This window comes from Teleopsis dalmanni, chromosome 2 (genome assembly GCF_002237135.1).
Source record: "Teleopsis dalmanni isolate 2A chromosome 2, ASM223713v2, whole genome shotgun sequence".
Taxonomy (NCBI): domain Eukaryota; kingdom Metazoa; phylum Arthropoda; class Insecta; order Diptera; family Diopsidae; genus Teleopsis; species Teleopsis dalmanni.
Genome location: NC_051847.1, coordinates 187,011,688 through 187,026,615, shown reverse-complemented (window position 1 = coordinate 187,026,615; position 14,928 = coordinate 187,011,688). Strand labels below are relative to the sequence as shown.

Below are 14,928 nucleotides of genomic sequence, written 5' to 3'. Positions count from 1 at the left end.
ATATAAGAATATATATATAAGCTATGTATTGATATTCAGATGTCTGAGTTGGTGAATCGGCACCTTTACTCTATTTTATCTGTGGACAGTTTTAAGTCACACTAAGAATAACTGAATATGATGGATCTGATGTCTTTGTATCTGCTTGTGGTTATCAAATTTCGCTGAATTTTTAGAATGCTGAGAGTTGGATTATTGTGACTGTCAATTATATTGAACAGTTTCAGAGCACGATCTCTAATGTATTTTTCGACTGAATCGACTCACAGATCTCTGTGGATATCCGCTCCTCTTACGTACCATGGGGCGTTAACCAGTTTTCTTAAGGCAATATTTTGCCCTTTTCGAAGAATTTTTAAAGTTAAGTTTGGCGGTTGGCAAAACGCAATACTGCCATAAAGTAGTCCAGGTTTAATAATCTGCTTACATATGCTAACTCTATTCTTTATGTTTAGCTTTTTGCTGCTGATGAGCGGGTGAAGGGAGTGTAATATTCGGGCAGCTTGAGCTCGTTTGGATTTGAAATGTGCTTTCCAGGAGTGCTTGTTATCAAAGGTTATGCCTAGATATTTGAGAGTATCGGCCCATTCTATTTCGTGTTCTTCTACCTTTAATTTTCTGGGTGCTTGAGGGCGCTTCCTGGTAATGAAAATTGCCCGAGTCTTTTCTGTGTTCAATTTTATTTTCCACTTTTTAAAATACTGAACAAGCACGTCAATGTGACCCTGTATGGTGTTGGAGACATTGCAGGATTTTGTCTGAGTACACAATACAAATGTCGTCAGCATAGAGCGATAGCATAGAAGGCTCGAGTTTCGGTATGTCTGCAGTGAACAGGCTTTAGAGCAGTGGAGATAACGGCGACACCTGTGGTACTCCAGCCTGTATCGATTTTACTGAAGAGATAGAATTGTTCACTTTGACTTGGAACGACCTTTCATTTAAGAAACTGTCTATGAGCTTGATGATAGATGGGGGAAGTTCTGAGCAGCCATTTTCACAATTAGGCCCGAGTGCCAGACTTTGTCAAAGGCTTTAGCGACATCAAAAGAGATAAGACCAGTCGACATCCTACTTCTAAGTGCAGATTGCATATGTTGTGCTATTTTGGCCAATTGTAATTCCGTTGAGTGGTTGTCTCTGAAGCCAAATTGCTCATCAGAGATGATATTATTCGAGCTTAGGTGGTCTTTCAATTTTGCCAGAATGACTCTTTCTGGTACTTTCCCCAGAGTAGGAAGTAAGCTGATGGGACGCCAATTCTGTGGGAACTTCAGGTCCTTGTCTGGTTTAGGAAGCATAATGACCTTCGCTTTTTTTTAACAAATAGGGAAGTATCCAAATTTAAGAATTGCATTGGTTATTTCCGCTACTTTGGTGAGGACGTATATAAGCTATGGATATGCGTTAATATAATATGATATAACGTACTACTTGTTTTATATTAATTATTATATTGTAAATAATCTATAAGAGTTCCTATTATAGATTATACTATATTATACTTATTATAGATATATAGAGTACGTTTTAATAACTAGTATATGTAAACTACTAATTTAATAAACGAGAGTCATTTTCAATATAATTATTTTATTATCTTTCGTCTTTGTAAGTACGCAATGGATAAAAAAATATTACCGGAACAGAAAGAGATTCTTTTTATAATAAAAAGCTAACTTTTTATTACTAATTTATTTATCTGTTTCACAGTTCCTTATTATCTTTTCCTATATAATTAAGGGCCATGAAAATTTTCGCAGTGTAAATTTGGTACAAATTCTGTTTGTCCCCACGTTTATAGACTTTGAATGTCTCAGCTGCTTGTGACAAATTGACATACATGAGCGTCTATTAATCCCCTCCTATACTTCGCTGAGGCAGCACTAAAATTTTCCCATTGCTTTTATTCGATGGCGAATTGCTCAGTTCCTGTTGATACAAGCTAAGCTGGCTCCTCCGTCATTGTAGTTGCCGCATTTTCCGTGAGTTTTGTTTTCGGACAAAATGCATTGCCTTGGCAGCCACGTGGTGCACATCGCCTCTGGTATTGTGTACATGAAATCGATAAAATGAAATCGATAAACTTGTTTACATATACTTCATTCGTATTAAAGTCAACTTTTATTCTATTTTTCCTTTTTGAAAGTGTGCTCCTTTTTATTTTCTGTACGAACTGATTTGCATATGAAAAGTTTTTCCTGCTTTGTATAAAACACGAAATATCCAAAGTGTGTCAATGTTAATAATATTACAAAAGGAGGTAAGTAGTCAAGGATACATAATAAGATAGTAATTACTTATCATATATGAGGTTTTACTCGTATGTTATATTATGTGTTTCATGCCGTAAGAATGAAATGAAGAATAAAATTTTTAGTGAATACCTGTCTCAAAGGTTTTGAATTCAACAAATGAATTGAAATGGCTTGAGTAATATTTAACACAGTTTTTCATAAAGGATTTCTAATTGAAATTGGGGCCCACTTAAATCACTTAAAAGAATCTATTAAAGTCTATTCTTTCTGTTTTGATAGCTTGCTAGAGGCATGACTGTCATAACTGAGACTGTCGAAGGTTTTTGCTTAAATGTGGCTTTGCTCAAAAGAATACAATGAATCCAAAACATCGTCTTCTTATATCATATTGGATGTAAGGCTTTCAGAGGCTTAAGGACTTGTTCCAGACCTAAATTACTGTATATATACATTCAACTAAAGTACCTTTAATTAGCTGGTGTCTCAATAAGACAGGTTGTCATTCATGGCTACGAGACAAAAACATGGAAAGAGACAAACGAAAAGATGCCTTAAATCAACTGTCCATTAAAGTTGTTCGGACCGCTTCTTAGGGTCAAAGTGACAACAATTTTTAATGGGATGGATTATCATGCATGTTAACTGTCATTTACCACATAATGGTGTATACATGTGGATATCTGGTGTGAAATCATGAACAACAAAAAGTTCTGAATTTAATAGAGATTGGCTGTAAGTCATGTCTACTGCTATTTATCACCTAAGGCTATGCACTTTTAGGAATTTTAGGTACGAGATTAGATCTTGGGAATTTACCAAAAGGCTCCGCATGCATACCTCAGGGCTTAATGAAGTTCTCTCTGGTCACTGATGTATAGGAAACCACGCAGAGAACCACTGCGTATTCCTTTTAATACTTATTACAGATGTTACAGAAACTTGCTGATAGAGAAAACTATTGCACATTTTTCGGCTTGGCTTTGGCTTAGAGAAGAAATAGTTTTTTTAGGAAGGTACATTTGTCGGAATATTCATCGGTATTGACTTAAGACCTACTAAATTATCTAAATTCGATGATTTGTTCTGTTTTCATCCATCTTAGAATTTCTTTCCGGGAATGTAGTAGTGATAGGGTGAAAAATGGCTAACTGAGACCAGTAGAAAGGTATCTGCTGACTTGCCACTGCAAACAACCAATCAACCAACCAGTCAACAATGTTATGAAGTGCACTGTGAATTCTCTGGAATAAAAGACGCAGAATAAAACTATTTTGCATTTTCATATTTCTTTGAAAATAAGAGCAATCACTCTAGCTAAATTGATGTACCATAATGTTGGCAATCTAACAGATACTCACATCAACGAGGCGGAGGTTCTTAAATGGATGATATATATCCAAACTGTTTATATAAAGAACGGATTGAAGAATTCGTAAGAAGGTTCTACCATTAAAATGAAAGAAAAGTATTTATTGGACTCACGGGCAAAGTCAGCTTTTAACCAATTAAACTAACTAAACAATCAGAAATAAAAATTAATATATATAAAAATACTTAAATAAACTTATTAAATAAGCACAATGGAAATAAAAAATAAACACAACTCCATTAAAAATATTTTATTAAAAACAAAAAATAACAAAATTAATGGCCGGCAATATTTTTGTAATCATATGATACCGGCATTTGGTTTTCTTTCCATTACCAAATGCACTCCTTCCAATGCTCTACTATTACAATTATTGGCCCCAGCACGGATACAACTAAACTTCTGCAATTGGCAGACAGTCTAGCAGCAATATGACCTCAAAGTTTGGATTTGCGGTGCTAGGGGAACATACATATGCCAAAACAATCACAGCAATTGCTAAGCGGTGTTTTCCACTCGCACTTTGCATATTATGTGGGGACTTGGTAGGAAGAAGCAGAGGACATGAATGAATGAACTTGTTGTTGTTTATGTAACAAATATTGGAAAGCAGCACTGCTGGCGTTGACTGCATTTGATATATTGTTTTGGTTTAGTATGCACGTCACTAACGTAAAGTTTATAAAAACGCTATGTCGGTAGGCAAAAGACTTAATTCGCCGCCGGCTTAGTAAGGACGTGCGCGTCGCTAACTCCTGCGACTAATTTAGTTTTTTTTTATAAATATTTTACTACCATATTTTTGGAACAGTTTAACATAAAAATATATAAAAAAGAATTTTTTTTTTCATCAAATACAAAACAGAATAAATATTTTACAAAGTAAAAGCAAACAAGTACATTTGTTTGGAATTTAAATTAAGTACATTTAAACAGAAATAAGTTTAATAATCAATAGATATGCTTAAAAAATCTATAATAAATGTTTAAGTATTCAATTGGATTATTAGTGGTTTCAAAGATTTTTATAAAAATATGAAGTGCCTTAGATATTTAATGTGCCTTAAATTGTTTAGCAAGAAAATGAATTTTTTAACTTAATTAAAAGCGCAACAATTTGTTGTCGTCATAATTCTTGTGATAACAGGCAATTGTGATTGTCAACAAAAGTAATGGATAATACTTATGGCGGTAATCGCCCTTGGGCTACAAATAATGGGTTCCTCACAGACCAACAGCCACCAAATTCAGCAGGTCAGTAAAATTTCAATATTAATTATCATCGATATGAATTTTGTACTTTAAGTAACGTTTTGTCTCTTAATTATTATATATAAAATTTATATTTATATATAATAACAGAAGAAAGTGTAATATTACCCCTTCACCGGTATAAATTAATTATTTATTATATTTAGTATATGGTGAATGAATTTGCTAACAAATATTTTAATTGCATACTTTAGGGCGAAACATTTATTTGTGGAATTACTTGTAATCCACTTATTCTAATTTATTCCTTTGCTTAGAGTATGTCATATTGTACAATTGTTCCTTCTAACAATAATTTATTCATTTATTTAGTTTATTTTTTGTGCAATTAGACACTAAAAAGCTGAGAAAAAGAAAACTTACATTAGTTATACTTATACTATATTAAAGAAAGTCACCGAAGTTAAAAACAAGTTTGAAGGGCAATAAAAATAAAAAAAATTAAAAGTGGAAGAAATATAAAATAGAAAAAATAAAGAAGAAAAAATATAAAAATAATCTGTTAAAATCTGCAGAAAAATATTTAGAACTGATTTCCAAAAGATATTAGCCTGCCAAAAAAAATTTTATTTTTATCTATAGAAAGAAAAGAAAAGCTAAAATGTATTTTAAAATGTTATTTACCTCATTCTTAAAGTTTTTCTATTCTATTTTATTTCGTCTTTAAACAAAAAGCTAACATGATTATTATTCTTTCTCTTGTTTGGCTCTATAGCCCAGTGTGAACCTTGGCCTCCCTAAAATAGTTATTATATCCAATATATTTTACTGCTAATATTGTACTAAATAGTTATAGTAATTTTTATAGTAGACTGCGAATCTACTACAAAGTAGCTAATAACTTTAATAATTCTAATATTTCTAATATTTTCATATATAGTTGAATGTAGTTACTTCTTTTTTACGTTTAACCGTTGAGTGATAGTTTGATCGCCTTGCTCCATATCCTAGAACTTCCATATATAGTTCAATGTAATTACTTCCATTTGATCGTTGAAATCTTCGGTTTCAAGATTTTAGTACATTTGATTCTCGTGCACTGAAATATAATTTACTTTAACACAATTAAATTAAATATAATTAGTTATATTTTAATTTTCTTGAAGTTTTCTATCAAAGACTTTTAAGAATAAAAGTGTAATTCAACATATCAAACTCTCATTTCATCAAAGTCTGCAATTTTTTAATACATCGGCACTTTTCTTAATTCCTGGTTTTATTTCAGTAATTTTAAACATGTTAAAAATTATTCGGTTTATCTTTAAAAATCCTTTTCGATTTTTTATTCTTTAAAAAAACACTGTTGTTCATGGTCTATAGGCATTATCATGGCAAGGTTTTAATCTATGGAGGGTAACGATCATGACATAGTGATCTATCGACTTCATATTCGATATTTCATCTATTGTGGTAGTGTTAGTATAGATAGTAGAGGTTTATTATTAGTAGTAGAGATTTATAAATACCTATGCTGGAAAATTAGTTATGCTATCTAATCAAAAATTACAAAAAATTGCATAAATAGAGAGACAATTGAATATTTCATGTGCATATACTCAGATTTACATACATATTAGATTAGATTAAATGCAAAAAGGGGTTGGAAACTTGTCACCATGTCATTACATCCTTTAAAGATTATTGTGACATATTGTGACACTTTAGCTCCATAGTCAAGTAGCATTTAAAAACACTATCATGTCTTTTAAAGAGACGTTACCGAATTCCTCTGGTTTACCCATATTAAAGTATTTAATTTTGGAGCCCTACGAACTGAATAACATTTTTCGTTACTTTTTTTTTGAAGAATATATCTTCACACCCACCCATAGGAGCACTTACCTAAGAGTAGTGTAGGGTTTAGGATAAAAGTAGCTGATTTTATTCCTCTTTTGCGGAATTAAGTTCGTATTACGAGCCCCTTCTAATCAGGGTAATACTTCAGGTCATGTATAGTCTATATGTTAGACATGGCCGAATTGTTTCCGTTCTCCAACTCAAGCTATGTGTGTAAATTATACAGTTTCCTTCGAAGAGTTACTGTTATCAAAAACGGAAACGCTCTCATTGTGTTTCGAACTTCTGCTATTGAGTATAGGCACCTCTTTATCGCGCAAAGAATTCGCTTGACTCTGTCGGCATTAAAGTAAGACAAATAAGAGTGATCACAGATTTATTAATATTAAGCACATTTGTTAAATTTTTGTTTCTTTTGTGAACCATGTTTTCTAATTCCAGACAAAGTTTTTAAAACTTCTAGCATTGCTGCCAGTAACTCTGCTCACTTAGTTTAAAACGAATTTGGGCACTTTCTCTTCTAATTCCCATTATTTCTCTCCAATAGAATTAGAATTTTTGAAGTTAAATACTTCAAATGGGTTAGGGTATGCTATACTGGGAACCCTGAGAATCCATTTAGACTTGGACAAAGTCCCACTATAGATCCAGGTTTTATCTTTTCATATGTTTAGGAGCAAAACTATCAATAAGTAAATTCCACATTATCACAATTTTGATTCTTCCTCTTTCGATGAATATGTATGAATTTTAGTCATTGGTATAGAGTCTTGAGTAATCCTGACGACATCTGAAATGTAGAAGTTATTATAGTATTATATGAAAAAAATGGGTTAGCTTACTAAATGTCAACTCTAAAGGATATAATTAAAATAAAATTCTGAAATAAGAAATTAATGTTTAAATTTTTAAAATTAAAAATAAATGAGAAAATGTGTACTTCCGTGTAGTTTACAACTCACGCAAATTGCCAGTGGTACAATGAACTTCATATATGTCAAAAATATAGAAAAAAAAATCCTAGTCAAATGAGTTTGTCATGTCGTTGTCATTAAAAATAAGTAGCAAATGAGTAAAAAACTAAATGACACCATAAATGCACATATCCGCACTAAACAAAGCCAGGATATATGGGTATATACATGTATACACATACTAATATCCGCGTTCGTTATTACTTGACCAGACATCGGAGCCATCAAGAGGGATAGATAAACTCATAAATGTAAAAATCGTGTGTGTTCGTAACGCATTGTAATATAAAATATAAAAACTATTTAATGACAGGATAGCTAAATCTATTCTTATCATCTGATCAAAGTGCATACCTAAGCACGCAGATATGAGAACATAACACAACGACCGCAACCATGACAGGAGTCAGCTTATTCGGAAAGGACATGTTTGGTGGTCGTGTTGCGGTCTAATGACACTCATAAACGTTAAAAATAACAACAACAATTCATGCTGTTGCTATCTTTAACATTTTCATATTTAAGTTCTGACGAATGAAAGTTACTCCAGCACCAGCGGGCAAGGCTACTATGTAGGCGTAAGACTTAATGTAATTGCTTTTCATATTTACCAATTCATTTATCATAGGCAAATATTTATTGACAAAGCACAGTGATTATCTTTGTAACAATAATAATTAAATATATGGAAAAATTAAATCATTTCCAGGCAATCGAAGCATTCTCACCACCATTTCGGGTCAAATAACCGCGTCACAACGCAGCGGAAATGACATCAACAACGTCACCAGCAAACAGTACAATCCACATCTGATTGGAGTCCAATCCAAGTGAGTAATTGCCTTCAGTTAGCTATTTTTCTAAGTTTTATTGAGTTTCACGGAGTTTTTGTTAGTTTCGTTGATTTTGATTTCATTTTAATGGGCTTAATAAATAATTTTTCGCTATTGTGTTGTAATTTAATAGTTCAATTAGAATTCATTTTGATTTGGATTCCGTTTCAGATTCAGACGAAAGTATTATCACAAAGCACTTTTAGGTCTACTAATATTTACGATAATCATACTGATAATAACAATAATAATTATAAGCTTAAAACGTAAGTATTATGTTTATTTTAACAGACTTTCAAGGTTTCATTACCTTCATTCCTTCCTTTTACCAGATAAGAGATCTGCAACGATTTGTCGCACAAATGAGTGCATACGCACAGCTGCAAATCTATTATACTCTATGGACGAACAGACTGATCCCTGTGAGGACTTTTATACATTCACTTGCGGCCGTTGGGCCAATGAACATCCCCGCCCTGACTCTATCACATCGAATGACTGGTTTCGAGAGAGTCAAGCCAAAATTATGCGAAAGGTCCGCAGTTTCTTGCAGGCGAACGTGAGCGATGCCGAACCATCGGCAGTTGCCAAAATTAAGGTTATGTATAAAGCCTGCATAAATACAGAGTTACTGGATGACCGAGAGCTGGAACCACTTGTGGAGTATTTAAGAGAATTTGAATTGCCACTTTTACCAAGTGGTTTCAATATGACACTGTCTAAGGAGGCTGAAAAGAAATTTGGTGATATTGAGAAGTTTAACTGGTTACGTGCCTTGGTGAATATAAAAAAGTTTACTGGTATGGATCTGATAATAGGTTTCGATATATTTGCTGATCCACTTAATAACACAATCAAACGCATAGCATTTGGTACACCTGAGTCTGAATCCTCATTACCTTTGTGAGTTTTTGAGTCGTATAAATAATAGAAAAGTTTCTATATAAATATTCTTTTAATAGTAATAATGATGATATGCATAAACTATTGCATAAAGTAAAACGAAAAAAGATATTCAATCAAGATGATGATGATGATATGGAAAGTCGTGAAGAGGAGGAAGAAGAATCTGCTAAGCACACTTCTGCTGGTCTCACGGCTTATGTGACGTATGTGAAACATATACTAGAAGCATATATTTTGTATTTAAACCCTGACACAAAGTCAGAAGAAATTGAAGACACAATAGGTGATATGGCTTTGAAAGCAGTCAAAGTGGCAAGAAGAATATTTAGGGTAGGTATTAAGTGGTCACTGTTTTTAATGTTAAGTAAAGTAAATGCTGCGACTTGTTCTCAAATAAGAAAGAACTTAACAATTAAAATTCATATGGTATATATGCTGTTATAATGAGAGCTCGGCAGTGGTGATTACTTCTGTAATCAGAATACCCGCAATTACAAATTACAGCGTAATTATAATTGGGAAATTTATTGCTATATTACAACAAATTTCTTATTACTCAAATACTGTTGCTAAAATACTTTTGAAAATTACCTAGAATCAGGAATTGGTATTTCTATTTCCAATTCCAATTGTAATCCACCATCAAAAGTTCACATTTAATTTATTTGTAGTCTGGCTTGTATTAAGCGAAATGGAGGTCTGGAGTCTTAAACCTAGGTAGTTAGGAAGGTGAAGAAAAATGATAATCGAATCCTTAATTAGCTAAGATAATCATTTTGATATCACATTCCTCGTAATTGTGAGTAGAATGTTGGGTATATTGTTAAATTCAAGTTTTCTGATACCAATGATGGAAATACCGTCAAATGTATTAAAGATTAAACAACAGGGCCGCCAAATACTTGAGCCTTGTTCGGGATAAGCTTGAACGTAGATATTATAGGTACCACAAGCAGGTATCTGCTAATTGAACGCCGATTGACATGTGCTACAAAAGCTTCGACAGAGTAGACCAAGTCTGGCTCAGTGCCGTCTTATACTCCAGTGCCCTATTAAGATCAATATTATGTGAGATACTTCCAATTAAATGTTAGAATATTGAAATTTTGGAAATAGACTGAAAGTAAGAGGTGGGTTAGATTAGAAAATTCTTAGAAATGTGTAGCGAAATGTTCACATATATTATTCGGTTCTGACCTACGATTGTTAGACGACCTTCAGCCGCAATATCTTCATACGAATCTAATTTAATCCAGGTTAGATTTGGAATCTCTTATTAAGGCATAGTTTTATGTTTTTTCCACACTGAATTTCGTTGCACCAAACGAGAACTGATATCTTTAACTAAGATATCAAATATTAACTAAGTTGATTTAGAAGACTCCGTTTAGGAATAACGTAATGTATCTTATAGTTCGCGATATACTATAACCAATTTTAATATATTTAGATATTTATACAAGTTCATATGTAATATTAATAATAAGGTCTTCTAAGGACTCTAAGTATTTTTTTGAGTAGTAAATGTGAGAGTCTCTCCGATTACTCATGATACAGACATTAATAGAAATTAGCGGTGATGTTTTAGTATCTCACGAGTATAAGCCAAACTTTTGCCGTTAAAATTGTTTTACTATTAAACTTTCAAAACATTATTCTATTATATCACAAAAAAATTAATTATTTGATATTACTATTGATTTATATTAGTTAAAAGAGGATGCAGAAAATGCTACAAAGCCAATGAAAAATCCTGCCGAAGATATTGTGTATATATCTGTGATTGATTTACAAAATCAAACCGATAAACTAATAACACCCAAGACTATACCCATTTGGGAAGAATACTTACAACTCATTATGAATAATACTAATCACACAAAACCATTTAATAGTAAAGACATCAAAATTATAACAAGTCAAGCAGATATAATTTATCTACAAACTATAACGGAGTATTTATTTGATGTAGCACCAGAAGATATCGAATTCTATATATGGCTCAGCGTAGTAGAAGAATTAATATTACACACTACAAGTGACATGCGATTGCTTCATACCGAGTATATGCGTGTTATGATCGGTACCGAAGGAAGTTCACCTCGTTCCATTTATTGTGCACATGCTGTAAATAGTTTAATGGGCATGGCTGTTAGTTACTCACTGGCAGATAAAAATTTTACATTACGGAAATTACCAAAAGTTGAGAATATGTTAAAAGATATACGGCTTGCATTTGAAAAGTTAGTGCGCTCCACAAATTGGATGGATGCTGAAACAAAACGACAAACACTACAGAAGTCAGCAGAGATGAAAAGTTTTATAGGATTTCCCGAATGGTTAACTAATGCTACTGAACTAAATGAATATTATGAGGGAGTGTATGTTAATGAAACTAAACATTTGGAAAACATGATTGGAGTGCTACGTTGGCAGATGCAAACACGTTTAGATGGTTTCTATGAACCTGAAGTATTTGGTTGGGCCACGTCCCCATCAAATGTGAATGCATTTCATACATTTCAATCGAATGCTATAAGTAAGTGTGTATTATCAACTAGTAATAACTATCAACTATGAGAAATAATTTATTTGATTACAATTTTATTGATTTTAATTCTTAATCTAGCCATTCCTATTGCAATATTGCAGTATCCTTTTTATGATTTGGGATTGGAGTGAGTAGTTTTGCTTTTTCTAAAAGTGCACAATATATTTGACAGCACATATGTTTCTATTAACTATTGTTACAATCTAAGCACCAATAATAATCATCAACATATTTAGCACCATATATGTCTCTATTAACTTTTGTTATAATCTGTGTAATATAAGCACCAATTGTAATCATCTACTTCATAATCGAGCACCACGCGAACCTAAATAGTAACTATATACTTATAATAATATAACTTATAGACTTATAAAAGTATATAAACTATAATAAACTTTCCTTTCTTATGTTGAGTCTTTTCCGAGTTAGTGCATCCGGACACTTTTACTCTATGATGGCTGGGGGGTTTCTGCAGAGTTCCACCCATCTCACTGACTAATTTGAGTATTTCTCATAATCTTCGTTATTATTCAATGATTGATCTAAGATCTGCGTACCGTCACGTGCGGTTATTGATTACTCTGAGATTAGATAGTTCCAAGTAGGGCAGCCTGTCGGTTTTCACATATAGCTTCAGAGCTCTGTCCCTTATGAATTTTTTAAATGGATCTATTCTAAGGTGTCTTAGCATGTCATTTCTGCGAATGAACCATGGCACATGACCAAGCAAATTCTACTAAACCTAGAAAACCTAGTTTTCACTGTATTGAAAATCAGTTTAAATAAAAAACCTTTTCTTTATTAATATTAAAGCTTTTTTTTGATTATAATATTTCGTAACGCTTTCCTTTTATTTAGATAAATCCATTCACTCTAGTCAAGAAAAGGCACTTTTAAATATTATGTTTTAATTAGCTTAACTATTAATTAGCTTAAATAAAATTCAATAAAAGAATACTTATTAAAAATGAAGAACGATTTTAAACATAAATTTTATTATTTATTACCATAACAAATTTAACACGATGATGAAGTCAAGTTTTTCTTGCTCAAGGTAGTGAGAACGTATTTTAGAATTAATAAAGTTATAAGTAATAAATATAATTCTCATCATGTTGAATTTATTGTACCAATAAGTAATCCAACCTGCATATATGTGAATTAATTTCAAGTTTAATAAATGTTGTTCTTATGCGTTACTATTTTATTTTGGGTTTAGTATTTTTCTTTAAAATTAAGAAAAATTCCTTACGCAATACGTTTTTACACATTAAAAAAAGTTATAATTCTCATCATGTTGAATTTATGGTACCAGTATAATACTCCAAGTTACATGGGTGCAAACCAAATTCGAGGTTAATAAATGCTGTTATTATGGATTACTTTTGATTTCAGAATTGATACTTTACGGAATACAGTTGCGATGTTTGTGGAGTGATACTTATTTTTCACAATTCGATTTATTTAGGAATAATGCCTCTAATTTTTTTTAGATATTTAAATATGAAAACACGGTTGCCACTGGAAAATTTTTTTCTGTACCAAAATTGGTTTAAAAAGGTACCATTTCTGTAAAAAAAGGTCCAAAATTTTTTTGGACCTTTTTGTGTTTTCTCGTTCTGTGTTTTTCATAGTGTTATAAATGAACAAAATATAAAATAGTGCAAAGTTGCATTTATAAAAAAAATTAATTGGAAATATCCACAATAAAGTTGGGTCGTCAAAAATGTACCAGTTTTTTGAACATGAGTACCAAACGAAAAAAAAAAAAAAAGTACCAATTTTGGTACTAAAGTACCATAAGTGGCAACCGTGTATGAAAACCTTCGAAATTGTTCATTTTAACAATGAAAATAAATTTAGAGGTGGTGCTCTATTTTTAAAGAATTAGCAAACCAAGTACAAATTTTTTTTTTTTTTAGCACCTAGAAAAATTTGATTTCAAGGAGATTACAGTATCTTCGACTTACATTATTTTTTAAAAACACAACTTTCTTTAAAAAATATTGCAAGCATTTATGTTGACATCTCACGATAATCCATCTGTTGTGGATCATTAATATAAGGACATTGGACACTTGATTTGTGTTAAAATATTTATGAAATTCGCACAACCCAATTGTTTTAAATCGGAATTATTTCACTTCACTTTGAGTATTTATGTTCAATTAAATTTTCAATTCACACAAATTTGACAGCATGATTGATATTTTAAACGTCGTAGTGACACTTTTACATCCAAAAATATTCTCTCTTTAATTAATACATGTCACAATTAACAAGCAGAGCACTGAATTATGGTTCCATCGGCACAATTTTGGGACACGAATTGACACATGGATTCGATGACAGCGGTCGCATGTTCGACAAAAATGGTAATATGGTGCAGTGGTGGTCAAATGAAACTATAAACGAATACGTCAATCGTACTGAATGTTTCGTAGACCAATACAATCACTACTACTTGAACGATATTGGGGAATATGTGAGTATTTAATTCGAGGGAAAGTAATAACGATTTAATTTAAATGAGCTTTTCCATTACAGATTGATGGTGAACTTACTTTGGGTGAAAATATAGCAGATAATGGTGGTATGCGGGAGGCATATCATGCATATAAAATCTACACCAAACATACAGGTAGAGAGCATTTACGACTTCCCGGTTTGGAGCGTTACACACATGAGCAATTATTTTTCATTGCATTTGGTAATTTATGGTGTGAAACTTATACGCCAGCGGCGTCGCGTTATGCTTTGGAGGACTCGCACTGTCCGGGTAAAATTCGTTTAAAAGGTGTGCTCTCCAACTCTGATGAGTTCGCACGCACTTTTAAGTGTCGCAGAGGTACGGGCATGAATCCAATGGAGCATAAATGTCGTATATGGTGAAAACCTGCAATGTTGTTATAAAAAGTGACAAAAAGTGATAAAAAAAGCAGTAATGAAGTGATGGTATAAAATG

At 32.2% G+C, this 14,928-nt stretch overlaps 1 protein-coding gene across 1 annotated transcript; it reads left to right on the top strand.

The window, feature by feature from the left end:
* Window positions 1–4,799: 4,799 nt before the first annotated feature.
* Window positions 4,800–14,928, top strand: LOC119676381 (endothelin-converting enzyme 1-like). Its single transcript, XM_038087618.1, has 9 exons — window positions 4,800–4,881; window positions 8,380–8,500; window positions 8,675–8,769; window positions 8,836–9,406; window positions 9,466–9,739; window positions 11,120–11,948; window positions 12,039–12,087; window positions 14,250–14,448; window positions 14,511–14,928. The coding sequence occupies exons 1-9, from the start codon at window positions 4,800–4,802 to the stop codon at window positions 14,853–14,855; spliced, it is 2,565 nt and encodes an 854-aa protein (XP_037943546.1). The 3' UTR covers window positions 14,856–14,928.

Bases quoted from the DNA above. Each gene is read 5' to 3' on its own strand.
- LOC119676381 (XM_038087618.1), top strand. From the start codon at position 4,800: ATGGATAATACTTATGGCGGTAATCGCCCTTGGGCTACAAATAATGGG. The intron at 8,501-8,674 runs GTGAGTAATTGC...ATTCCGTTTCAG, and splicing joins CTGATTGGAGTCCAATCCAA to ATTCAGACGAAAGTATTATC. The intron at 14,449-14,510 runs GTGAGTATTTAA...TTTCCATTACAG, and splicing joins TGAACGATATTGGGGAATAT to ATTGATGGTGAACTTACTTT.